The following is a 25145-nucleotide window of genomic DNA, read 5'->3' as shown; positions in this document are numbered from 1 at the left end:
GCCACCCTGAGCCTCTCGCTGCCCCGCAGGGCGAAGAGGTACACCGGGGCCTGCTGGACCAGCTGTATGCCAGGGGCGCGGAGGCCGCACCACCAGGCTCCTCGGGGGCCCGAGACGCACCCGGCGTGGCGGCAAGGTGGGTGTGGGCTGGCGGGGCTCAAGAGGCGGCCGGGACCCGGCGGACTCCGGCAGAGCCGCCCTGCTGTGGGCGCACGGACCAGGACCCAGAGCCAGGGCAGAGCAGAGGGCGGGCTGCCTCTCTGTGACCGCCCTCGCCTCCCGTAGTGGGCCGGGGGCCCAGGAGCCACTGAGCGCCGCCACGGAGGCCACCGGCGGCCCCCTGAGCACGGGGTGCAACGCCCGCAGCAGCGGCGAGGATGTGACGGCCGAGCCCGGGGCTTCCCTGCACAGCTCCCGGGAGCTTTCCGCCGGTGCTTCCACCCGGACCCGCACCGCCAGCGAGCTGCTCCTCAACAGGTCGGTGCCCGGGGCGGCCGGTGGGGGGTGCTGGGGGGGCGGCGGGCGCTGGTGCGAGAGGGCCTGGGCGCGGCCTCCCCGCAGGCACCTGCACATCCAGGAGCTGGAGGAGGCCCAGCAGTTCGAAGCGAGGCAGGGCCGGGCGCTGCGGCTGCTGCAGGCCGCCTACCAGTGCGTGGCCGCCCACTCGGAGCTGCTCTGCTATTTCGTCATCATCCTCAACCACATGGTCACTGCCTCGGCCACCTCCCTGGTGCTGCCCGTGCTCGTCTTCCTGTGGGCCATGCTGTCCATCCCGAGGCCCAGCAAGCGCTTCTGGATGACGGCCATCGTCTTCACCGAGGTGGGCCGCGGCCCAGGGGGGCGGGGGAGAGGGAGTTCTGGCCGTGCCATGCTGAGCCTCCTCCCCTGCAGGTGACCGTGGTCACCAAGTACCTGTTCCAGTTTGGCTTCTTCCCCTGGAACACCCACGCGGTGCTCCGGCGCTACGAGAACAAGCCGTACTTCCCGCCACGGATCCTGGGCCTGGAGAAGACCGACGGCTACGTCAAGTACGACCTAGTACAGCTCATGGCCCTGTTCTTCCACCGCTCCCAGCTGCTGGTGCGTCGCCGGGGGCGGCAGGCGGGCACCTCCCGGCGCACACCCCACCTGCCGGGAGGCAAGCCTGGATGTTGCGGGTCCCGGGGTACGGCCACGCCAGCCTCCTCACCTCTCTCCGCCCCCACGCCCCTGCAGTGCTACGGTCTCTGGGACCATGAAGGGGACCAACTCTCCAAGGACCACGACCGTGGCACTGGGACGAAGGGGGTTGAGGAGGAGCCGACGTCACCAGGACCCCAGGGAGAACCAGGGGTGGCTGGGGCCCTCGCCCAGTACCACATGCAGGCGGAAGCAGGGGAGGGGCCCCCAGAGCCTCCCGTGGAGCCCAAGCCCCGAGACCCAAAGCCCATCAGCCTGCGTTTCAGGAAGAGGAGAAGGGAGAGCACAGAGCCTGTGGAGCCCACAGCCGTTGGTACGACGGCCCTGTCCCTCCACGGCCACCGTGGCCCAGCGGGTTCCCACCTGGAGCCGCGGCCCCCGCCGCGTTCCCGGCCTGCCCCCCGTGGCAGGTGACGCAGCCCCGGCTGGCCCACTGCCAGCGACCTGGGGACGTCTCTGTGTTCATCCCAGCCTGCTGGTCCGTCAAGTGGGGTGATCCAGCCCCCTGGGGGGTGGTCTGGGGTGGCCGGGAGTCAGAGCTGGGCCCGGCGCCCCCAGGGCTCCCGTCAGCAGTGGCTGCTCCCACAGAAGGCGTGGCGGCGGCCCCGGGGAGCGAGAGGTGGAGTCGCCCCCGGGAAAGGGCGAGAGCCCTGGGGCTCCGACTGCAGAGCTGCTGCCTGGTCCTGTGAGTGACCGCGGCAGCCCCCGGGCCAGGGCGGGTGGGAGGGCGCAGCTGGGGGCGCCGCGCACTGAGCCCACCGCCGCCTGCAGGGCCCAGAGCGTGTACCGGCCCCTGCATTGCTTTTTCCACGACATCCTGCACACCCAGTACCGCGCGGCCACCGACGTCTACGCTCTCATGTTCCTGGCCGACGTCGTTGACTTCATCATCATCATCTTTGGCTTCTGGGCCTTTGGGGTGAGCACAGAGCCCAACCCCCACCCCCCGCCACCACCCCACTCCCCCCGCCACCACCCCACTCCCCCCACCCCCCCCCCGACCTCTGCTCTCCCGGCACAGAAACACTCGGCAGCCACAGACATCACGTCCTCACTGTCAGACGACCAGGTGCCCGAGGCCTTCCTGGTCATGCTGCTCATCCAGTTCAGCACCATGGTCATCGACCGCGCCCTCTACCTCCGCAAGACGGTGCTGGGCAAGCTGGCCTTCCAGGTGGTCCTGGTGCTGGCCATCCACCTCTGGATGTTCCTCATTCTGCCCGCGGTCACCGAGAGGTGGGTGTCTGGCCGGGCCGGCGCTGGGCCCGGAGACCTTGGGGCTCCGGCCTCGGGCAGGGCGCCCTGACCTGGCCTTCCCGCCCCTGCAGGATGTTCAGCCAGAACGCAGTGGCCCAGCTGTGGTACTTCGTCAAGTGCGTCTACTTCGCCCTGTCCGCCTACCAGATCCGCTGCGGCTACCCCACCCGCATCCTGGGCAACTTCCTCACCAAGAAGTACAACCACCTCAACCTCTTCCTCTTCCAGGGGTGAGTGTGGGCGGGCGCGGGGCGCCGGGAGCGGGGCGGTCTCCCGCGGGCTGTCCTGATGGTGCCCGCCCCCGGCAGTTTCCGGCTCGTGCCGTTCCTGGTGGAGTTGCGGGCCGTGATGGACTGGGTGTGGACGGACACCACGCTGTCCCTCTCCAGCTGGATGTGTGTGGAGGACATCTACGCCAACGTTTTCATCATCAAGTGCAGCCGAGAGACCGAGAAGGTGCCCGGGCCTAAGGCGGGTAGTGAGGGACACTGGTCGCTCCCCACTGGGGCAGATGGGCCACACGACAACCAGGTGGTGCTGGTGGTCCCCCCCACCCCTCACCTGGGGGCTGCCAACCCACGACCACATGAGGCCAGAAGGTGCCTCTTACAGGGAACGGTGAACTTGACCCTGTTGGGAACAGGCAGCTGACCGAGGTCTGAGCAAATACCCAGAAGAGGCCTGGCCTCTGGTCTTGGGCACCAAGTATCAGCCGAGGTCCCGTTAGCAGCTTTACTGGGGGACGGTGGGCGCAGAACCTGCCCCATCCACCTGTACAACTCAGCGACGCATAGCACGGTCACCGAGCTGTGCCACTGTCCCCTCGGGTCTAAACCCGGCCCAGCGCTCCAGCAAGAACCCCTGGCTGCAGGGATTTGCCTGTTCCAGAAGGTTCGTGCACATGCAGTCACGTGCCCCATAGCCCGGTTCCGGCTTCTTTCGTTCTAGGGGGTTCAAAGCGCCGTCCGCGTGGCCTGTGTCAGGACTTGGGGTTTTCATGGCCGAGCAGCGTTTTATCACGTGACTGAGCCACCTTTCTTACGCCACCATTCCAAACTGTGAAGGAGGCTGGGCTTCTGTTTTGTTGATCGCAGCGAGTGTTGCTGTGGATGCCTCAGCCCCTCGGCCGCCCCGCTCCCCCCCTCTGCGGCGTGGGGGCTGCCGGTCTCCCCACGTCCTCGCCAGCACTTGTGACTGAGAGGTGACCGCCTCAGTGCAGTCTTGGTTCTGGTGGCCCTGATGGCTCGTGACGGTGACACTCTTCTCCCGTGCCTGTCGGTCGTCTGCTTTGCCCCTTGCGTCCGTGGGTTGTCTGTCGTCTTATCGTTGACTTACAAGAACTTCTGGACGCTATAGCCCCTCTCAGGCAGGATTTGCCCCGAAGCCTCCCGTTCTGCGGGCTCTCTCTCCACGGTCTCTCCCCCTCCCCTGAAACACAGGAGTCTTTCTCTGACGTCCAGTTTTCTGCTGGTGCTCGTGCTCGTGTGAGGTCCGAGAACCTCTCACCAGGTCCTGAGGAATGAAACTTTGCCCCTGGGAGTTTTACTGACCGTCCCATCTCTCTGGTGTGTCGGTGTCCGTTTGTCCCAGCACAACCGTTGACGAGCCTATCCTTTCCTCGCTCGGCGCGAGGGTCTGTTTCTGGGTTCTCGGCTGTACTTGGCCGGTGTCTGTGCACGCAGAGGCCACGCTAAGTGCTGTTCCAGGCTGTGGCCACGTGAGGACGGGCCCCGGAGCAGCAGGGGGTGGGAGTCCGGGACGGGGCGGGGGGGCAGGCAGAGCTGAGGCCCTGACCCACACCCCGCCCCCCAGAAATACCCGCAGCCCAAGGGGCAGAAGAAGAAGAAGGTGGTCAAGTACGGCATGGGCGGGCTCATCATCCTGTTCCTCGTGGCCATCATCTGGTTCCCTCTGCTCTTTATGTCCCTGGTGCGCTCCGTGGTCGGCGTCGTCAACCAGCCGATCGACGTCACCGTCACCCTCAAGCTGGGTGGCTACGAGGTGAGCCACCGGTCTGTCCCAGCCGGGGAGCAGGACGGTGGGCCAGTCCCACACCACTCGTCTTTAGAGTTCCACGCGGCGCTGGCAGCCAGGGGCCCAGGGGCTCCCTGCAGCGTCACACCGTCCCCTCACCGCAGCCCTTGTTCACCATGAGCGCGCAGCAGCCGTCCATCGTGCCCTTCACGCAACAGGCCTATGAGGAGCTGTCCCGACACTTCGACCCGAACCCTGTGAGTGGGCCCCGGGCTGCACCTGCGGGGGCGGGGGGCGGGGTGGAGGGGGCTGCCGCTCGCTCAAGTGCCCCCTGGGCCCAGCTGGCCATGCAGTTCATCAGCCAGTACAGCCCCGAGGACATCGTCACGGCGCAGATCGAGGGCAGCTCCGGGGCGCTGTGGCGCATCAGCCCGCCCAGCCGGGCCCAGATGAAGCGGGAGCTGTACAACGGCACCGCCGACATCACCCTGCGCTTCACCTGGAACTTCCAGAGGTGCGGCCCGGGCTGGGGCAGGACCCGGGTGGGGTGTGGCCCGCCGTGGGTCACGCGGTGTCCTGGCCCGTAGGGACCTGGCCAAGGGCGGCACCGTGGAATACACCAACGAGAAGCACACCCTGGACCTGGCTGCCAATAGCAGCGAGCGGAGGCAGCTGGCCAGCCTGCTGGAGGGCACCTCGGACCAGTCGGTGTGAGTGGGGGAGAGCGCTGGGGGGCGGGGCCTGCCCGAGGGCACCTGGGACCAGTCGGTGTGAGTGGGGGAGGGGGCGCTGGGCCTGACTCCCGCCCCTTCTCCCCGCAGGGTCATCCCCAATCTCTTCCCAAAGTACATCCGTGCTCCCAACGGGCCCGAGGCCAACCCCGTGAAGCAGCTGCAGCCCAGTGAGTGTGTGACAGCGAGTGCATGCGAGTGGGGGGTTGGCGCCACCCCGGGCAAGGGTGGGGGCCCTGACGGACCCTGGCTCTGCCCCAGACGAGGAGGCCGACTACCTCGGAGTGCGCATCCAGCTGCGGAGGGAGCGCGTGGGCTCGGGGGCCGCCGGCTTCCTGGAGTGGTGGGTCATCGAGCTGCAGGACTGCCAGGCCGAATGCAACCTGCTCCCCATGGTCATCTTCAGCGACAAGGTCAGCCCGCCCAGCCTCGGCTTCCTGGCCGGCTACGGGTGAGTGTGCTGCGCGCAAAGGCGGACGGGCGGCGGCGGCTGCAGCCTCCGCGGCCCAGGACTCAGCCCGCCCCCGCCCCCGCCCGGCAGGATCATGGGGCTCTACGTGTCCATCGTGCTGGTCATCGGCAAGTTCGTGCGTGGCTTCTTCAGCGAGATCTCCCACTCCATCATGTTTGAGGAGCTGCCCTGCGTGGACCGCATCCTCAAGCTCTGCCAGGACATCTTCCTGGTGCGGGAGACGCGCGAGCTGGAGCTGGAGGAGGAGCTCTACGCCAAGCTCATCTTCCTGTACCGCTCGCCCGAGACCATGATCAAGTGGACCCGCGAGAAGGAGTAGGAGCCGGGGCCCCGCACCCAGGCAGGAAGGAGCCGCCCGGCAGACCGCCGGGCCCCGATGCTGCTGCCGGAACGAAGGAGGGAAGGAAGGAAGGAAGGAAGCTGTGGCCCCTCCCCCGCCCGGCCCAGGGCGCCTCCTCGTCCCCGAGGGCCCCACGCGGCCGGCACGCTGGGCTGGGGCTGGGGCGTCCAGCCTTCCCCTCCCCACGAGTACTGTAGGGTTTTCTAATTAAAAGTATTTTTATTTATGCGATCCGCGCCCCCGGCTCTTGGCGGCCCCAGGCTCAGCTCTCGGCGGTGTGCGTCTCCCCAGCACCGTTCTCCACCAGATACTCCTGGATCTCCTGCGAGGCCCTGGGGGAAGCCACACGCTGGGAACCTGCCGCCAGGTGCAGAGGCCCAGAAGGACCCTCCCCGCCAGCCCCCCCCCCCCCAACACACACACACAAAGGGGGCTCCCCCAGCTGTGTGGCTAGCCGGTACCTTTGGCTGCGGAGCTGGGCCTCGGCCAAGATGTAGGGTGGCAGGAGGTCCAAGGAGGGCTGTGACAGAGAGCACCGCCGTGGGTGAGGGGCCGTGAGGCACAGAGCCCAGGGGGTGGACCTCTCCTGTCACCACCCGTGGGCGGGAACCACTCACCACATCCTTCATGTTCGCACGGCAGCCATAGCACAGCTGCTCGATGACCCAGGCTCGGGAGTCCTCCCTGCGGGAGCAGAGCTGTACGTGACCACCTCGCCCAGGCCCTGGAAGTGCCACCCCCCGCCCCGGACAGCTGCGTGGGGCCGGCCGTGGTGGCAGGACGGGGCGGGCCTTACCTCCCGCAGGGCCCAGCCCCCTGGCAGCAGTCCTGGGCGCCGCCCACCTCTGTGGATGCTCCAGCCCCAGCCCGCGGGGTGGGGGGCTGCGTCTGGGAGAAACTGGAGGTCTGGGCCCCGAAAGCCGTGGCGCTGTCTGCAGGCAGAGAAAAGCTGAGAATCTGCTGGGGACCGGACCCCGCCTCCCACTTGCCGGGGCCCCTCCCCCTCCACACGGACCAGCAGCGTCGACGTCCAGCGTGCACATACAGAGCAGGCAGCGGGGGCCGGCGGCACAGCCGTCGCGGGGGGCCTTGACCAGCTTCTCACTCGTCCTGAGGGTGTGGCAGACAGGGCGCGAGGCACCGTCAGGCTGGGGCTCCGCTCCCACAACCCGACCCCGGCACGGGTGTTCGCGCGCACACGCACCTGTACACGGTGCTGACGGTAGACGGGAACTGGGCTTGCAGCCGGAGCAGGAAGCCCTCCATCAGGCGGTGGACGCTGGCCTTTTCGGGGGCCTAAGGGGAATCAGATGAGGGCCGCAGGCGTGGCGCCCCAGGCCGGGCCGAGGGGCCACAGCTTCACGCTGGCAGCCCCCACGAGCGCCACGTCAGGGCTGGAGTCGGCCGGAGCACCCGCCTCTGAAGCGTCCCGGTTGCTGAACGCAGTGGCTCTCACAGATTGTGCCGTCAGATTTCTCCAAGATCAGTCCTGCCCGTCCTACACCTGCGAGCCCTTCCCAGAGACGCAGGCACCTGGGGGCCAGCCACCCACCGCCCCCCGGCACACCCCCTCTTCCTGGAGGACAGCAGTCCACCTCCGCACTGCGGGGGAGTGCCCTGCGTCTGCTCCCAGAATGCCGGGCACGCCGCTGTGTTGAGGTCTGAGAGCCAGTTGGACACGGCTCAGGTCACCGAGGGGTGCTGGCGACCTCTGACCCCATGCCGAAGGGCGGGGGCCCGCCCAGCTCCCGCAGCTCACCTTGGTATCGATGGCGGGGGTGAAGACGGAAGGCACAGCAAACAGGCGGTTGTAGAAAGCGACCTCCTTCAGCGTGTGGTCGCGCATGGGCCGCACCACCACCACGTCACCGTGACGCTCATCTGAGAAGCCCTGCGGGGGGCGGGGGCACGTCCCTCACCACCCCCACCAGACGGGCTCGCAGTCCCTCCTTCCCTGCTCCGCGAGGGAGACCCCGGGGCTGACTCTCGACACTACTTCCAAGTGACAGGGGCCAACAGGGTCCCTGAAAGGCCTGCACCCGCATACCGTGTCCCAGGCGAGAAAGGCCCCTCTGCCCAGCGCCAGGCTGGTCATGAGCTTGATAGCCAAGCGGGTACAGCTGTCTCCTGTCATCACCTTGGAGTAGCCATGGGTCCGGGCCACGTGCAGGATCAGGTGCGTCCTGGAGAGCACAGGGTCTCAGGGTCCAGGTGAAGCCAGGCCAAGACCCCGGGCGGGCGGGGGGCTTACCGCAGGGTGTGCAGAAACTCTTCTTTGGCCGTCAGCGTCTTCACGGACCCAAACAGTCGGGACAGAGCCTCGGTCTGGGCGGCTGGCGGTGGCCCCGCCGGATCCTGGGACTCCTGGGTGCCAGGAGGGCTCAGCCGCTCCTCTCCCTGGGCGGGGCTGGGGCTGCCCCCTGCCCTCTCGGTCCCTAGCGTGTGCTGCTGCTGGAGGAAACTGTCCACAGCCACCTTGTAGGTCCCCACGGCCCCCACCGGCTCCTGGGCAGAGCAGCGCAGCACCGACGGCGACAGACCGAACACCTTCCGGGGCAGGGGGACAGCGTAAGGCCCAGCCCACCCCTGCGTGCCGCGACTCAACAGGCCCCTCGCGTACACCCCAGGAGCCCACCCTCCAGGGGCCTTATCAGACACAGGCCCGCCCACCTCCTCCAAGGCGACAAGGTGCCACGGGAAGCCGAGGGTCTGCAGGATCAGCTTCATTTCAGCCACAGTTTTCGCTCTGTCCTCCGGGCTCTGCCCACAAGCCGCTCCCTCTGAAAAACGGCAGGCGGGAAGGAGTCACGGCTACAGAAGAGCCGGAGACGGGACAGGGCCAATGCCGTGTGAGACATCCTATGCGGCTTTTCTGCAGGAACAACAGCCAACCTGTTCTCCTGGGGGAGCATTTTCAGAGCGGGCAGTGGGTTCACGGTCATGGCACAGGGAGGTGTGGGGAGGGGAGGCCTGACTGACCACAGTGCCAGAGATCCACCTGGGAGCCTATCTCAAGGGAGCAAGGCGGGGGGCAGGTTAGCGACTGGGCCCTGGGGAAGCGAACTCGCCCATCCCTCTCGGGGCCCCTCCGTCTCACTTGGGGCCCTTCCGGCCTGACTCTGATAAAGCGGATTGTGTTAAGACGACAACCGTGCCTTTCTGGCCGGACACGCGCGCTGTCTCCAAAAACTGCCCCCAGCAGGGCCTTGCTAAGGTCACAGCACCCGCTGTCTGAGTGGGGCTCATCCTGAGCAGCGGGGTAGGGGTGAGGGTGGCCACACGCACCATCCACGTAGATGACCCCCGGCACGAAACGCAGTCGTTTGGCAGAATCTCGACTCAGGCCCTGGAGAGAAAAGGGACAGGAGCTCAGCCCCCCAGTTAGAAAACACAGGACAGTTTCCCGGCACAGACCATTCTCTACCTCGACTGAAGCCCCCTGGGAAGTGGTGCTGACCCCCACGTGGGGTGGACAGGCCATTCAGAGGAGGTGCTGTCAGGCCCCACAGGGAGGCCACGTGGGTCAAGGTGGCCTGCCTGCGTATCTCACTGCCCCCGCACGACCTGCTCCTCACGAGTCAGTCCCTCCCTCCTGGCTACGTCCCAAGAAGTGGCCTACCCAAGCACCTCTGGCCACCGAGAGTGCGACGGAACAGCAGAAAATCCAGGCACTACCAGTCAGAGGGAAGGGGGCCACCAGGTGCCAGACAAAAGGCCAGGTTCAGTGGGCCGTGACGCGAGAGTGGAGCACCAACCAGACGCACCACACCGGGGGCCCCAGGACAGACCGCCCCCATGGCCGCAGCCCCTCTAATCTGTGCCTCTCAAGGGGAACGCACAGGGTCTGTGTGTCCCAGCCCCGGGTCAAGACCCCCGAGGCAGCCAGCATTCTGCGCAGGCCGCCGACCGCCTGGAGCCCAGCTCTGCACCCAGAGCACCTTCCTCACTCCGGCTCCCCACCCGACTTAGCCACCTGGGGGCCCCGCTGCTCACTCGGGTCTCTCCTTAAACTTCTCAAGGAGGCTGCCCATCCCCAGCCAGGCCGGACCCCTTTTGGGTTCCCCAAGGCACCTGCTCCTATGTCACAGTCTCGTCCTCCACCCAGGACCGGGGGGAAGCCCATGACCTGACAACACCCCAAGCGATGCTCCACCGTGCCGCGACACCGTTCTGGTGATAATGACTCTACACGGTCAGCAAAGTACTAAACCGAGGCAGAGCTGGGTCACTCCAGACGCAGCCCCAGCACGGGCACCTCTTGTACACACATCGAGGAACCCTCCGGTTGTCCCGGCTGCTGGCGGGCTGCTCCCACAAGCTCCAGGCAAGAGCCCCTCAGGGCAGGGCCCCCGACCCTGGAGCTTAGCCGGGCAGCAGCAAGGCCCCTAGAAGATGCTGGAGGGATGTACCTCAAGGACCTGCCAGACCATGGAGCTGGATGAAGGCCCCCCAGACCACGCCAGGAGCACCTAAGGGAGAAGGAACGTCGCTGGAGGGCACCGCGTCTCCAACAGGAGCGTGTCCACCATCTCCCCCACCACCCGTGCACGACAGTGGGAAGGGACACGGGGATTGAGAGCCGGGGCCCGGGGGGGGGGGGGGCTGGGCTTTCCAACTGGGGACCCCACAGAGGGGTCACCCCACACGCTACCTTCTCTCCTGGAAAGATGAGCCGATTCTTCCCCAGCACGGCTCTGAACTTGTGGACGTAAAACGCCCTGAAGCAGTCCCTGCGACACAAGCAAGCAGCAGCTGCGGGGGCGCTGCCCGGGCGGCCCACCTCCTCGCCCAGACGGGGAGGCGGCCCGAGACTCTGCCTGGCGTGCCCCTTCTTTTACCAACTTCCGGCTTTGACCGGAAGCATCTTGACCAAGGCTCTGCCCAGCAACTGCCAAGGGAAGCCAAGCTTACGGGGTTCTCGCCAGCTGGGTCTGCCCCGCGATCAGCCCCACGCTGCGAGGGAGGCCTCCCTTGGTCCCCAGCAACCCTTACTCGTGTGAACTGATGCCCGAGGGGCTCGCAGCCCCGGTGCCACCCGCACCCCCAAACGCTCAGGAGGGCCCGGCTGGCAGAACAGACGGACACCGGAAAGTGCAGGGCAAGGCCAGCCCGACCCTCCCCTAAGCAGAGTTGAAGGTCCCTTCTGGGACCCCCATGGGGAGAAGTACTATCCCTCTGGGTGAAGGGGGAGCCCTGAACAGGCTGTGTGGTGGGGGCGTCCCAAAGCTCCACACTGGCCCAATGAGCTGATCCCACCTGGACCAGAAAGGCTGGGAAGCTCGTGCCAAGCGCACAGTCCTAGCTGCTTCTTCAAACCTACAGAATCAAAGCACTCAGAACCACAGGCCTTGGGAATCTGTGTTGATGATAAACCTCCCAGCTGGTTCTCATGTTCACTAGGTCAGAAGTGCTCAGCCTTGGCCACAGGTTAGAATCACTCAGGCCAAATACGGCAGAACGTGCCACAGTGAGGCTCAGGCACTTGCATTTGAAAGCTCCCTGGCAAGCCCAGCAGGGAGTCAGGGTCAAAGACAGCACCCTGAAAAGAGGGAGCAAGGTGGCTCCGTTACAACCGCCCCACACCTGGGGCTGCACCCCTAAATCTACTTTCTTTTTCCCATTAAGACACATCAGTGTCTACAGCAATCCCCACCCCCACCGCTGAACAGACACCACAAGGAGGGGTGACCCCGGGTCCTTTGTAACTCAACTCAGTGTTTAATAAAATGTTGGGACCCTAGGTGACCAGCCACGGGCAGTGACTCCCAAGAAAGTCAGGCGTGGCAGACCCCCGAAACCAACAGATGCTTGACTCACTCCCCACTTCACGGGGCACAAAGAGAACCCTGTCGCTGCCCACAGGCAGGGGGAGCTCTCAGCCCAGAAGGAGCTGCTGTGGCCTCTTCTCTGTTTAGAACAATCATCACTTCTTAATATTTTTTCTTTTAAGAACTTATCTGAGAGAGAAGGACAGAACAAGCAGGGGAGGGGCAGAGAGAGAGGGGGGATGGAGGATCTGAAGCAGGCTCTGTGCTGACAGCACAGAGCCCGATGTGAGGCTCAAACTCACAAACCGTGAGATCATGACCTGAGCTGAAGTTGAATGCTTAACCGACAGCCACCCAGGTGCCCTGGAACAATCGTCACTTTTTGATGTTCTAAGTGATCAAAGCTTGCCTTCTTTGCTTAAAATGTATATTCTAGTGGCACACACCAAGTCCACTGGGTTCCCAAAAGATGGCTGGGGAGGAGAAAGTTTTAGGGAAAAAAAGAAACAAAAAGCTCAGTCCCTTCAGTTTCCCTTTTGGAACATTCTGGAAAGTAGAGTCTAAGACTCTTGGAGACTAATTTTAAAAACATGAGCTGGTCACTCATTCAACAAAGGTTCGTCTCCCACCCAAAGCACGAAACGTCCGCAGCAATTAACACAGATAAACCAGGAGCCTGGTCCTGCCCTCATGGCGCTGTGAACCCAGGGGAAGCGAACAGGTGTTGGAGGAGCTCTGATTCACTGCTGACAAGTCAGGGGCCACAAGACGGCTTCAGAGAAAACAGAGCATGTTCATAACAAGGTCCTCTGGGAATCAGCTTCCTCTGCTCCCCTCCAAAGTCCCGCCCCCCCCCCCCCCACCTCAGAGCTTGAAGAAAGCTGCAAACCTCCCTCCATCCCACACAAGTAAAGTGGCCCTCAGAGCAGCTGGCCAAGATCCCAGGATGCTCTAATCTGCCCCGAGATGCTCATCCTGCCCGTAACTCACCTCATCCTCACTGCCAACTGTCCCCTTAAGAGCCATCACATACCTTCCTGCCACTGAATCCAGAGCTGGATAATGGGAGAATTATGGGGTGCCCATGCAGCAAACCAATACCCCCACCCCCACTCACCAGAGTCACCGGGAGCGATGTTAGAAGTACAAGTAAGGTGATTACATGCTCTTTAAAGCAAGAGGTCAAGACACAGAGATGGGGGCAATCCTGGCTGCCGAGTCACCCCGTGTCTGCCTCCCACCCACCTCCACGCCTCACCTGCAGAAGGCGTCTCCGGCTCGGATCACCACAACGGGTACGCCTTCCTTGCACTTCACACACTTCAGCTCACGGCTTCGGAGGCTTGGGGGGAAGAAGGAGGCAAGAACACAGGTTGCAGACCTCCCTCCGGGCAGACTCTGAGGAGGCGGCGGCCCGTTTTCTCACCCCAACCTGGCGTATGAGGAGTTCTTCAGGGCAGCTGTACACACACCAGCCAAGGCTTGTGCCTTACCCTAACTACCAGTATGAAAAAAGACGACGGCCGTGGGGGGTATCTTAGTCTGCTAAAGCCAGCCCAGGAAAGCACATAAAGGCCACCTGTCAATCTCGCCAAGGCAGGCATGACACACCACCGCTTGCCCCGTGTGGATCTGGAGGGGAGAAATGGAACCAGTGCGTGGAAGCGACAGGGAGGCCGACCTCCTCTTCGACTACGGAAAGTTCGGTCAGCGCTGGAGCCGTCCGCACTGGCGGCCAGAATTACAAGTGCCAGCGGGCAGAGGGAGCCCCCTCCTGGGGTGTTCACCGCCGGCTACACGGGCACTCCCCGGGTGCCGCGGAACGAGGTGCAGCCCCCGCTTGGGACGCCAGGGCTTCCGGGCCCCCGGCCGTCTCCTGGCTTCCCGGAGCGCAGCTCCCCGGGCAGACGGCGCCGGGAAAGAGAGGGGCCGGTGCGGACGCCCGGCTCTCACCCAGGCCGCGGCGGCGGCGGTCCCTCGGGCGCCGGGTCCCCGTAGTCCTCGCCAACCTGGCACATGGCGGCGCTGGGTCCCACCGTAGTAAGCGGCGGCGACGAGGAGACGCGTCCTGATGACGTCACCGGGACGCCGTCCGGACTGCGCTAGGCCGGCTGGGGGCGGAGCGCGCGCTGACGGCGCCAGCACCGCGGCGCCGCGGTCTTGACGAGCGGGCCCGGGGCGGGGCGCTGCCCTGATGACGTCAGCGCGGCGCCGTCGCGGCCGTGACGCTCCGAGCTGGCCGGGCCGGGCCGGAACAGGGGCAGCGGCGGCGGCAGGCCTGGCCCCGGGATGGCGATGTTCCGCAGCCTGGTGGCTTCGGCTCAGCAGCGGCAGCCGCCGGGCGGGCCGGCGGGCGGTGACAGCGGCCTGGAGGCGCAGTACAGCTGCCCGATCTGCCTGGAGGTGTACCACCGGCCTGTGGCCATCGGCAGCTGCGGCCACACGTGAGTGCGCCGGCCTCCGGGAGGCCGCGGGGCCGGGACGCCGCTGCGGGGAGGGGATCCGCGCCCGCCCCGGAAGGGGCCCGAGGCCCGCGGCCGCCGGGCGCAGCCCGGGAGCCAGGCGCGCGGAGGGCTCAGGCGGGGGCGCGGGGCTCCCTGCGCAGCGCCGTCCGGGTTCGCCCCGGCCCAGCCTCCTGCTCGCCAGTCCCGGGCGACCCGACCATCCGGTCGGCGCGCTGGGCGACCTGCAGCCCTGCCCGGTCCCGGGGCCCCTGGGGTCTGCTGACGGCTCGCGCGGACCTATCTGGGTCCTCCGAGGACGGAGAGCGACCTCTGCGCCAGTCGCCTTCGATCCGGTCCACCGGAGACCGGGGTTGGCATTTGTAAATAAATGTCTTGTGGTTTCTGCTACCAACTCCTTTTCGGACCCGCTGTCTGCTTGTCTTGACTGCAGAGGACAGGACTCCCCTAAAGTTAGGAGAGGGGCTTGTTTGGACTCCTGCGATGTTTTCTTTTGTTTTGATGGAGAACTTGAATCTTAACCGTCATTGAGCAGCCAGGCCGTCCTGGGCGACCAGGGTTTCCGACTGCACCAGGGCCTACAGTGGGCTCCTGCAGGGTGTTTCAGCAACAGAAACCTGAGGAGGATGTGGCTCTCCTCCCAGCTGAGAGCTGCGCTCAAGTCTTCTCGGAGCTGCCAGCCTTGTTGGAAGGGAGCCGAGATCAGGGTCTACTCTGCGACTCTCTCCTGGCTGAATAGAACAGCTCTTGAGTGAAATTAGCAGGGCGGGGAGCGGGTCGGGAGGGCTTGGTTGGCAGCACTCGGGGCTACGGAGGAGGCGGGGCTTTCACCCCGGGGGGGCTGGGCGGAGGTGCACCGGGCTCGTAGGTTCCCCTGGAGTATTTTGTAACCAACAGTAGCCAACTTGGGAGGCTGCTGACACGAAGATGGAGCTGGAACTGCGGGGCACGTGTGTGCCTGCTCATCACCCTGGGACAGTGTGAGGATCCAGAAAGCCTTCACCATCCCCCCCCCCCCCCCCCCCCCCAGGCAGCATGGGCACCTGCCCGCACCAGGAGAGCACGGCCAACTTGGGGAGAAGGGCACCGGACCTCACTTTCTCATGCCACTTGTGACATTTTGTCGGAGGCAGCCTCTGGACAGGACTCCTTTCTTGTAAGCACTGGTGGGTGTTTTAAGATGTGTTCTGCATTTTTTTAGTCCATGATTGAGAGAACGGTAAGGCTTCTCCTGGGACCAGCTTTAGAAAGCCTCTCCTGGTCTTTGGATTTCATCCCCCTGGCACCAGCACTTACCCAGCCCTGGGCCACAGCATTCCAGTCTCCTGGTGGGCACAAATCTGTGTTCTCTCTCTTTTTGTCTAAGTAAGTCTTTTCTTAAAATGTGGTCTTTAGAATTCAGCCCTATACAGGATTGCTGTGGAAGCATCATCTCCTATAACCCCCTCCCCGACCCATGTTCTTCTTGGCAGAACCTGAGCTCTCTCTCCTATGTCTAAGGTGGTCCCGCCAGAGCCTCTTCTTACAGTTTCTTCGTAAAAGACTTCCTCCCTAGCTCTCCCCGCTGGCTTGTTTTCTTGGCTGTTCTGTCTCTGACTTTTCTTCAGCTGCTTCTCTGGTGTCGCGGAGGCACATGTGCAAATAAACCCAGGTTCAAAGGCTCACGCTTCACCTTAAAAAAGATCTGCTGGTCTGGTACAGTTAGCTACCTAACTGTAAACAGTCTGCCTCCGCAAAACAGGTTCTGATGGTGAGAGCGGCCGTGTGTGGGCAGCACCGGACAGAAGAGGAGAGGGCACGGTGGGGGGCTCATGGTCATGAGGCCCTCAGTGAGGCCTGTGGCAGAGCTCCCAAGAACTCCTCAGGAGCCCCAGAGGGAGCTGGTTATTTCTCATGCCCAGGGACATCCTGGGCAGTAAGTCACATCTGGAACCAGAAGCCTCGTGGCTGTTTATTACCCTCTGATGCCGTCCCCTGACAGCCTGTATCTGTTTGGGTAGCTCAGCCCCGGGCTCCCTCTGGCCTCTGGCCGCCTTTCATTCCCTTACCAGCGCTGTCCGTCGGTCCTTCCGCCTCAGTGTCCTCACCAGCAGCCCATGTGCACAGGTCTTAGAAAAAGCAAAACACTGACTCTTAAGGGTGGACACAGGGAATGATAGACTTGAGTACTCTGTGTGCCATGGCCTCTTGGGGTAGGTGCTGTCATTCTTTCTTTGGTACAAGAGACCGCGTTCCCAAGTGTCACGGCAAAGCCAGAGTTTGTGCCCAGGCGGTCAGGCCCAGGCTGGCCTCTTAGCCACGCCCCCTCCCCCAACCAGTGCTCTTACAGCAGTGACCTTAGAGACCCTGGGGACTGCTGAGCCTTACAGCCCCCTGCCCATCGGCACCCAGACCAGCGAGCAGGCTTCTCTGGGCAGAGTCCCGGAGTCCTTGCCTGGCTGTCAGCGAGCCTGCGCTTACCTGGGTCTGCACGTGGGGACCACGACGTGAGCCATCGACACCATCCGAAAAGGCTGTGGAAGCTGGGCTCTGCCACTCAGGACAGCTCCGGGTGCCTGAGGGCCCGGCCTGCTTGCCTTCTTGGGCCCCTGAGACACTGGCCTATCCTGGCACACCAGTGCGTGCGGGAGGCTGGGGCGGGAGTGACACATCGCAGGTGCCGCTGGAGTCCATGTGCCGGCCGTGTGGCTTCTCCAGTTGGGCCCGCGGGTCCGGTGTGGGAGAGCAGACCCCTCGGCTGGCTCTGTCCGCGGACAAGCCCTTTGGCACCGGCCCCTTGGGCACGTGCGGGCAGAACCTCCTTGGAAGAGGCGGGCACTGCCTGTCGCCGCTCAGCACACCACAGTCAGTGTGGACACCTGGCCGCGGGCTGATCACAGAGAGCCGCCGGGTTCAGGCGGGGTCCACGTGCCTTCTCAAGACACCCGAGCTTCCCCGCCTCCTCCCGCTGGCAGAGGTGCCCTTCACACAGCCTGTGCATCTCTCGTCGGAGTCGTGGCCCTCAGGCCTGCCCTGGACCCTGCCTTCCGCTGACGACGTGGTCATGGCTCGTCCCGAGTGCTCCCGTGGCCTTGCCTTCTATGCGTGTTTTCACAGCTTTGTTGACATTCAGTCTCATGTGCACAGTTCAGGGCTGCCTGGAGTGTGCGGTGTTGAGCAGTCCTCCCCCGTCAGCCCTCGATCCCTGCTGTCTCCCCAGGAAGAAGCCTCACCCCTGTTAGCAACCAGACCCTGGCGCCCCCGCCCCAGAAACCACCAGTCTACCTTCTGCCTACGGGTGACGGGTGGGTCTGTTCTGGACTTTTCACGCAAACGGAATCATACACCACACGTCCCGAGCGTGGTGATTCCGAGGCTCACCCCGGGGCGGCGTCCTCCAGTCCTTCACTCGTCCTGGGTTCCTTCGCCTTCACACGTCTGTGGTCTGTGTGTCCATCACCCACGGACAACATGGCTTGTTTCCACCTCGTGGCTCTCGTGGCGATGCTGCCGTGGCCCCCACTGGGATGGGAGCTGGGCTCTCCTCCAGTGACTGGGTGGAGAGGGCGGCCTCCCTCGGCCATTAGGCTGAGCAGACCCTTGAGGCGGCGAGAGCGCCAGCTCTGGGCGGGTGGGCGCCTCGTTACACGCCTGCCAGGGGTGCCTGGGGAGCGCGCACCGGGTGAGGTAAGGGACGGGCGGGTGCTGTGGGGAAAAGGCTGCTGGGAATTTTCTTGGCCTCAGGCCGAGCCGGGCCTTCTCACGTACAGTGTGAGTGCAGATGCTGATGAGCTGGGGTGGGGGGTGGGGGGCGCCCCAGATGCCAGCGTGTGGGAGGACGGCCCAGCCCTGGGCAGCAGGAGTCCTCAGCTGCCTTTTCCTGGGAACGAGGTGGGAGAAGGCTGACCGCTTAGCTCGGCGGAGTGGTCTATACCCAGGGGAGCCCTCTCCTCCCGTGTCCCTCCCACCCCGCCTGCAGGGTGCACACAGGTGAGAGGACAGCTGGCCTCACCCTGATGCCCTGCAGTGTTTCTCGTGGGTGTGGGCCTGGCCCCGTCTCGGGGCTGAGCGCTCACTCCCCTGGGGCTGTGGCGGCTCTGTGTCAGCATCTGCACATTCTAGGTCGGCATCACGGCTAAGCGGTCCCCATGGCGCTTCCTAAGAAGCTGGACTGACGTGGTCCTGGGATCGAGTTCCTTCTTGCTGCCCCCCTGGCTGTCTTCCAGCCCGGCGTTCCCACTGCCTGGCTTTCCTCCCGCCTGAGTGACAGGCGGCACTGAGGGGGTGGGGGGCGCGAGGGCTTGCTGCCGTGGCCCAAGCACATCTGTGTCCCCTGGCTGTCCTCGTGATGTGGCATCTCCAGGACAGTGCCAGGAGCTCAGGGCTGCAAAGAGCCTCGGGTGCCTGAGTGCGTGCCCAGGGCCGTGAGGATCCCTGCTCAGCAGTCAAGAGCCTAAGCAAGGCCCCTCTGTCGCCACGCTCAGGCACCGTCCCACGGCTGGTGACACTCAACCTGGACAGCTTTGGCCCTGCCTCGTCCAATGAGTCTTGGCCCTTGGAGCCCTGCGGTTTCCTCTCCCAGAACTTTTCATGATCTCACTCTTGAGAATTTTGTGGGTGGAGTATCTCCAGGGCCCTCTGCGCTGCCCCCGCGTCCCCAGAGCAGCTGAGGCGCTGTCACCACATGGCCGTGAGATGGGCAGGCTGAGCTCTCCCACCGCGGCTGGGACTTTTGCTGGGCACGGTGCCGCGGGGCCAGCACGGGTCCTGGGGAGCCACGGCCACTGCTGCACCGGCATCCTGGGTATGGCGGCGGGCCCCAGAAGCCCACAGCTGGGAGGGGACCTGGGCTCATTTTTTAGCCAGAGGGCAGCCGTCGGGTCAGTAGGATTTAGGAACAGAAGTGACCGTCGCCAGAAACGCGCCGCTGACGGCAGAGGGGAGCTGCCCTGCGCGCTCAGGCCGGTGTCCCCTGCCGCTGCAGGTTCTGCGGGGAGTGCCTCCAGCCTTGCCTGCAGGTCCCGTCCCCACTGTGCCCGCTGTGCCGCCTGCCGTTCGACCCCAAGAAGGTGGACAAGGCTGCCCACGTGGAGAAGCAGCTCTCATCCTACAAGGCGCCCTGCAGGGGCTGCAACAAGAAGGTACCCCCCTCCCAACCCCCCAGGGCCTTCCCGGGGCGATTGCGGGCTCTGGTTCCACTCTCCCACAGAGAGGAACTGGGCTGGACTGCTCCGCCCCTCCCCCACAGCACCACTCACTTCCGGCAGCCTGGCCACATTCCCCCCCCCCCCCTCTCCCCACCCCCTGCTGCCTGGCCCCGGGTCTTCCGTGGTCGTGTGGCTGATTAGGGGAAGTGCAGCCCGGGGGGCGGGGCCCCAGGCCTAATGGAAGGGAGCATCTCTAGTACTGAACGCCCCAGCCCTTGGGGGCACTCGGTGGCCTTTGTCACCCACCCTGGCCTGCCTTTCCAGCAGCCCAACCCCAGGAGCGGATTTTGACTTTAATCTCTCAGCTCGGCAGGTTGTACCAACTTACCACAACAAAAAGCAGCCCCTGGTTGCTTTGTTCTAAAGGTCAGGGTCTGGGCGCGCAGGGGCCACCCTGGGTTCTGCAGTGAGGCTCCTTGGCCTCTTCCCTGGCAGGTAGGCCTTCTCCCCCCCTCCGAGAGAGAGCAGGCAGGGCCCTCCCATCGTTTCCAGTGTGCAGTGGCCCTGCCCTTCGCCCCCGTGTTCTCAAATGTGTCCACACACGCAGGCCACGGTGGCGGCCCGAGCAGAGCTGGGAGCCAGGCTGCCTGCCGTTGGAGGCCCTTCTCCGGTTACCCTGGACAGCTGGGTGGGATGCTGGCCCAGGGGTGGGTGCTCACACCCTCCTCGCTGCTCCCTCGGCCCTGTGAGCGAGCTTTCCATTTGTGAAACCTTTCCTCCCGGCCTTTGGGCATTGACGACGGGTCACGATTGGCGGCTTTTACCGCCCGTGCTTATTCCTTTTCTGCGGTCATTCGCTCGATCCCCACCGAGGCCCCTTTTCCCTGCCCTGAGCCGGGTGTCCCCCATTGGCCAGAGTGTGTGACCTGGGCCTGGCTGAGGAGATTGTGCTGTGGCTGGGTTCGGTGCAGTCTGGTAAGGAGTTCTATCACATTTGTCTATGAGAGAACGCTGTTCATCAGTTTCCGTTATGAGGGCTGTTTTCCCCAAATAAATGCTCTTCCGGTTTCCTCAAGGACTGCCCCTGCCCCTCTGCAGCCCCCAAGGGATCCCAGCTGAGGTGTGTTCCTGACTGGTGGCTGGTGGCCGGATGGCTTGAAGCCGTGAGCGCCTGCTGGGGGGGTGTCCTGACTCTGTGTCTCTTCTCCAGCAGAGACACCAGGCCCCTAAATGAAGCCTCTCGCTGCTTACACAGCACTGCTGGGCCACGAGCATCGGGGGCAGGGACTGGCCTGCTTGCTCACTGTCCTCCCAGCCTCTGGAGCCTGACCCCGACCCTCTTCTCTGCCTCCCTCTTCCTAGGTGACGCTGGCCAAGATGAGGGTGCATGTTTCCTCCTGCATGAAGGTCCAGGAGCAAATGGCCAACTGCCCCAAATTCGTCCCCGTGGTGCCCACATCCCAGCCCATCCCCAGGTAAGCACCCTGCTCCAAGTGCTCAGAGCCCCTGTCCCTTGTGGGGGCAGCTCCCGGCCCATGTTGCTGTCCCTTGAGGAGGTAGAGGAGGCTGTTGTGTCCCCTCTGTGGAGGGGCCACGCAGGCTCACAAATCACCTCCCAGCAGGGGAATGCCGTCCCCAGAAAGGCCAGGGTTGGACAGATGCCCTCCCAGGGGCATAGCCACATTGAGCGAAGGGAGGGGACCCAGAGTCTGGGGAGGGGGGTGCCGGGTGAGGTGCCCAGGGGTGGGCAGGGCCCAGGAGGGCAGTGGGAGTGGCCCCCACTCACCTCCCCCCACCGCCCCAGCGCCGTCCCCAACAGGTCCACCTTCACTTGCCCCTACTGTGGCGCCCGAAACCTGGACCAGCAGGAGCTGCTGAAGCACTGTGTGGACAACCATCGCAGCGACCCCAACCGCGTGGTGGGTGGAACCCCGCCCCCACCCCGGACCCAGGGAGGGGGCTGCTCCCGCCCGAGCGCTGCCTCAGTAGGGCCCTCTGTTCCAGGTGTGCCCCATCTGCTCGGCCATGCCCTGGGGGGACCCCAGCTACAAGAGCGCCAACTTCCTGCAGCACCTGCTACACCGGCACAAGTTCTCCTACGACACCTTTGTGGTAGGTGCCCAGCCCAGCTCTTGGCCTCTGCCCGCGGCCCCGCCCCATTCCAACCCAGCCCCGCCCCTGGCCCCTGCCCGCAGGCCCCCCCAGTTCTCACCCAGCTCCGCCCCTGGCCCCCTGCCCGCGGCCCCGCCCCATTCTCACCCAGCCTCGCCCCTGGCCCCTGCCCGCGGCCCCGCCCCATTCTCACCCATCTCCGCCCCTAGCCCGCGACCCCGCCCCCTTCTCACCCAGCTCCGCCCCTAGCCCGCGACCCCGCCCCATTTGCACCCAGCCTCGCCCTGGCCCCTGCCCGCGGCCCCGCCCCATTCCAACCCAGCCCCGCCCCTGGCCCCTGCCCGCAGGCCCCCCCAATTCTCACCCAGCTCCGCCCCTGGCCCCCTGCCCGCGGCCCCGCCCCATTCTCACCCAGCCTCGCCCTGGCCCCTGCCCACGGCCCCGCCCCATTCTCTCCCTGCCCCGCCCCTGGCCCCCTGCCTGCATTCTTACCCAGCTCGCCGTGCCCCTGCCTGAGGCAGCAGCTTGAAGGAAGCTGGGCACGACTTCTGGGGGCGGGGGCCACCTATGTGTGGCCCCTGGAGGGCCTGGGGGCTCGAGCTGCACTGAGCAGTCCCGCCAGGGCCTCCTTTTGTTCTGCTTGGTCACCTCGCCCCCCACTGGGCCCATCAGCCCTCTTCTCAGGCTTTGCATGGTGGTGGGCTGGGGACTAAGAGTGCCTGTGGGAGGGGACAGGCTTCCCTCCTGGTGCCTGGAGAAGAGCTGCGGGGGGGGGCGGCCTTGTCCCTCCCTCTCCCACCTGTGGCGTTTCAGAAACCTTGTCCCACTCCCCCCCCCCCAGCCCCCCCCCCCAGCCCCCCCCCCCCCCCCCACCACGCGGCCTGCAGACCCTCCAGCACCCCAGCTGTTGGGGCTACTTGCTTTCAGCCCTGTCACCCCGTCCTAATTGCCAGGGGCCCCGGACATGCCCTGCCCCTCTGCTCAGTTCAGAACCCTGGTACCTGTGTCTGAGGAGGAGGAGCTCACACCTCCCACAGACCCGCCTGCGCCCAGCGTCCCAACCAGGTGTCCGAGTCAGGTGTCCCTGTAAAGAACGTTGGGAAGCCAGATGTAGGTCCCATGCTGGGCAATACTTTGACATCCCTCGGGGCTGTCAGTAGAGTGACTCCGCGACTCTGGATGTGGCTGTCCCGTCTGGGGCCCCGAGAGGCCGCTGCTGCACCCCCGTCTTCACTTCCTGTCTTGCAGGACTACAGCATCGATGAGGAAGCGGCCTTCCAGGCGGCCCTGGCCCTGTCTCTCTCCGAGAACTGAAGGCACAGCCCAGCCCCGGGACCTGAGCCCTCCCGCCTCGGGGGACGGGGCCGTGCGGGCTCCCTGAGGCCCAGCGCCTGCGTTCGAGTGGGAGTGCGCCTCGGGGACCAGGCGGGGCCTCCGTTGTCGCAGGAGGGGCGGCCCCCGAGCCCGCCGGCCCGCGTCCTCACGGGGCGGCCACCAGCGCTCCTGGCCGGGCATTGCTGGTTTCTTCGGTGCTTCGAGCTGAGCAGGTGGCCCTGGTAGGGCCGGCTCGTTGGGCCTGGGAGCAGTCGACTGTCTGTCTGTCTGTCTCAAAGCCATGATGCCCTCCCCGTACGCGCGGAGACCCGTCCTGCCCACGCCACGTCCCGCAGGCCTGGCCGCTGCACGGGAAACGCGGGAGGGGAGCCCTGGCCGGCATCTGGCAGTGCTTTCCCTCTGCGCGCGGTACTGGCTTTTGTGATGCCTGGAGATTCTGGCCTTTTTCTACGTCACCCGGTGTGAGGACCTTTTCACATTTTATAGAACAGCTACTCTACAAACCGCAATCCCGCGTTTGACCAGGGGCAATAGTATTTTTATGGAACATTTACAGAATTATATTTTTTAAAAAAAAGCAATCAAAAATAAACAGTGGTGGGGTCAGTGCAGGGGAGGGAAACAGGCGGGCAGACCTCGGAGCCCTGGCGCGGCCGCGGGGCTTTGCTGGGGTGCGCGCAGGACCGCGGTGGCCAGGGTCCCTTTCATAGTCGCCAGGAAGAAGCCCCCAGTGCCCCCCCCCCGGCTGCTCACAGTGCAGGCCTCCTCCTGCCAGGGTCCTGGCCTCGGCCCCGCTGTCACCTTCCCAAGCGGACCACGGACCGTGTAGGCCACCCCGGGGGACGACAGGCGGGGCTGGAAGACGCCATCTCACTCTTTTCGGTTCACGGCATAAATTATTGCTCTTTTAAAAAAAAACGTAAATAAAACGTTTCAAAGCATCTATAGCAACCTCGATCTGTGGGTTCATCTGGGAGCATTAACGGTGGGGTGGGGGCTGGTGTGCACCCTTGTTTAAGGTCTGCAGGGGTGTGTGTGTCCCCACACAGCTCCGCTCAGGGCACCTGCTCCAGGCCCCTCCCCAGGCTTCCCTCACCCCGAGGCGCTCGCTCACCGGCCTGTCTCGGCCTGTCCCAGACACGTGCTCGTTCTTGAACCACGTCTGGTCCCCCGTGACAAACGTAGGCAACCCTAGGCGCGGGTGGCTCTCACCTCCTTCCTTGTTGTGAGATGCAGTCCCCTGAGGCCGGCAGGCTGGTCTCATCGAGGCTAGCTCTGAGGCCCGGACGTGGCCACAGCGGCCGGCACGGGGTCTCTGGGAGGCCCTTGATCAGCAGCCACCGTCCCCACGGCTGGGTCCTGCCACTCGGTGGCTTCCCTGGTGTTGCCTGGTGCTCTCGGCCCCAGAGCTTCATTCGGTGACTAGAGGACAGAAGGAGCCGTTTAAATGTGAACCAGGGGTGCCTGGCTGGCTCGGTCGGTGGAGCACGTGACTCTTGATCTCAGGGTCATAAGTTCGAGCCCCATGTTGGGTGTAGAGATGATTTAAAAATAAAATCTTCAAACGTGAAATGTTCACCCAGAGACGGTGCTCAGGGCCACCATTGGTGCCACGGGCTCCTGCTGTCCCCCATGTCACTCGGGCCTTTGAAAGCCGACAAATATCACCTGCTGGCCAGTGTCCTGGCAGCTGGTGGTCGGTGTGCGGCCACACTCCTGCCTCCCTCTCCCTGGCTGTTTCCAGGCTGCCTCCCCAGGCAGGGCTGGGTTCTGGGTTGTTCTTCTAAGAAGGTGGGTCTCCCGAGCTTGGAGCCATAGCAGGGCCAGGCACACGAGCCTCCACAATGGTCACTCGGCAGGAGAGTGGTGACAGGCTGGCCACCCCCTAGCTCCTTTGTTAGGAGCCTCTAGCCCCACCCTTCCCTCTTTGACCCCACTGGCCAAGGATGCCGGTTCCAGGGAGCAGGTGTGGTGACGAGTCCCTGCCTCCACCCGAGGACACCTGTGGAGCTGTGCCCCCTCCGCGCAGCCGCGGGAGCCACAGGACAGCGTCCACACGTGGCCTCTCAACCCCCTCCACCCCAGGCCCAGGCCACATGGGACCACAGAGAATACACCACCGACCAAGGGACTCATGTCCAGGATAGTCTGCCCAGGGGGGAGCATCAGAGTGAACCCTAACAGGGCACGCGGGACACAGGAACCCGTGTCAACAGACCCCACGGTGTCGGGGAGGGGACGCTCCGGCTCAAGTCCACAGCACCATCGGCCTCCCTTGTACTTTGCGTGAATCCCACATGCAGCGGGGCTGTCCCGCCAGGCCCCCGGGGCTTTCACGCCACACACACGCTTCAGGCCGAGAGTTCCTGGAAGTCATGGTCTCCCTCCC

At 64.8% G+C, this 25145-nt stretch overlaps 3 protein-coding genes across 8 annotated transcripts in view; 2 read left to right on the top strand and 1 right to left on the bottom strand.

Moving 5' to 3' along the window:
* PIEZO1 (piezo type mechanosensitive ion channel component 1) overlaps window positions 1–6184 on the top strand; it is a 53872-nt gene extending 47688 nt beyond the window's left edge. For 4 of the 5 annotated variants that reach the window (XM_047846247.1, XM_047846248.1, XM_047846245.1 and 1 more), the window contains 17 exons: window positions 30–136; window positions 286–477; window positions 562–820; window positions 892–1080; window positions 1216–1492; window positions 1768–1864; window positions 1951–2098; window positions 2201–2415; window positions 2508–2666; window positions 2745–2892; window positions 4249–4437; window positions 4575–4667; window positions 4752–4924; window positions 4998–5120; window positions 5232–5311; window positions 5403–5592; window positions 5683–6184. In XM_047846247.1, the coding sequence (XP_047702203.1) occupies window positions 30–136; window positions 286–477; window positions 562–820; window positions 892–1080; window positions 1216–1492; window positions 1768–1864; window positions 1951–2098; window positions 2201–2415; window positions 2508–2666; window positions 2745–2892; window positions 4249–4437; window positions 4575–4667; window positions 4752–4924; window positions 4998–5120; window positions 5232–5311; window positions 5403–5592; window positions 5683–5932 (2889 nt within the window). In that variant the 3' untranslated portion in view covers window positions 5933–6184. The remainder of the gene's footprint in view (window positions 1–29; window positions 137–285; window positions 478–561; window positions 821–891; window positions 1081–1215; window positions 1493–1767; window positions 1865–1950; window positions 2099–2200; window positions 2416–2507; window positions 2667–2744; window positions 2893–4248; window positions 4438–4574; window positions 4668–4751; window positions 4925–4997; window positions 5121–5231; window positions 5312–5402; window positions 5593–5682) is intronic. The other variant, XM_047846246.1, reaches the window with a different exon arrangement.
* Window positions 6153–13822, bottom strand: CTU2 (cytosolic thiouridylase subunit 2). Its single transcript, XM_047846250.1, has 15 exons — window positions 13675–13822; window positions 12980–13063; window positions 10605–10683; window positions 10363–10422; window positions 9239–9299; window positions 8624–8733; window positions 8205–8500; window positions 8001–8136; window positions 7713–7844; window positions 7158–7249; window positions 6969–7063; window positions 6750–6885; window positions 6571–6637; window positions 6415–6473; window positions 6153–6285 (listed from the first exon to the last, which is right to left on the bottom strand). The coding sequence occupies exons 1-15, from the start codon at window positions 13737–13739 to the stop codon at window positions 6216–6218; spliced, it is 1542 nt and encodes a 513-aa protein (XP_047702206.1). The 5' UTR covers window positions 13740–13822; the 3' UTR covers window positions 6153–6215.
* Window positions 13786–23697, top strand: RNF166 (ring finger protein 166). 2 transcript variants are annotated; one of them, XM_047846256.1, is made up of 7 exons: window positions 13786–14165; window positions 15214–15339; window positions 19147–19303; window positions 20672–20784; window positions 21114–21228; window positions 21314–21421; window positions 22670–23697. In XM_047846256.1, the coding sequence occupies exons 1-7, from the start codon at window positions 14011–14013 to the stop codon at window positions 22733–22735; spliced, it is 840 nt and encodes a 279-aa protein (XP_047702212.1). In that variant the 5' UTR covers window positions 13786–14010; the 3' UTR covers window positions 22736–23697. The 2 variants fall into 2 exon arrangements, with proteins under 2 accessions (XP_047702212.1, XP_047702213.1); XM_047846257.1 differs by lacking the exon at window positions 15214–15339 and having other exon boundaries at window positions 13793–14165.
* Window positions 23698–25145: the final 1448 nt, after the last annotated feature.

This window comes from Prionailurus viverrinus, unplaced genomic scaffold, assembly GCF_022837055.1.
Source record: "Prionailurus viverrinus isolate Anna unplaced genomic scaffold, UM_Priviv_1.0 scaffold_38, whole genome shotgun sequence".
NCBI lineage: Eukaryota > Metazoa > Chordata > Mammalia > Carnivora > Felidae > Prionailurus > Prionailurus viverrinus.
The sequence above is the reverse complement of the archived record's forward strand: the minus strand, read 5'-3'. Positions and strand labels throughout refer to the sequence as shown.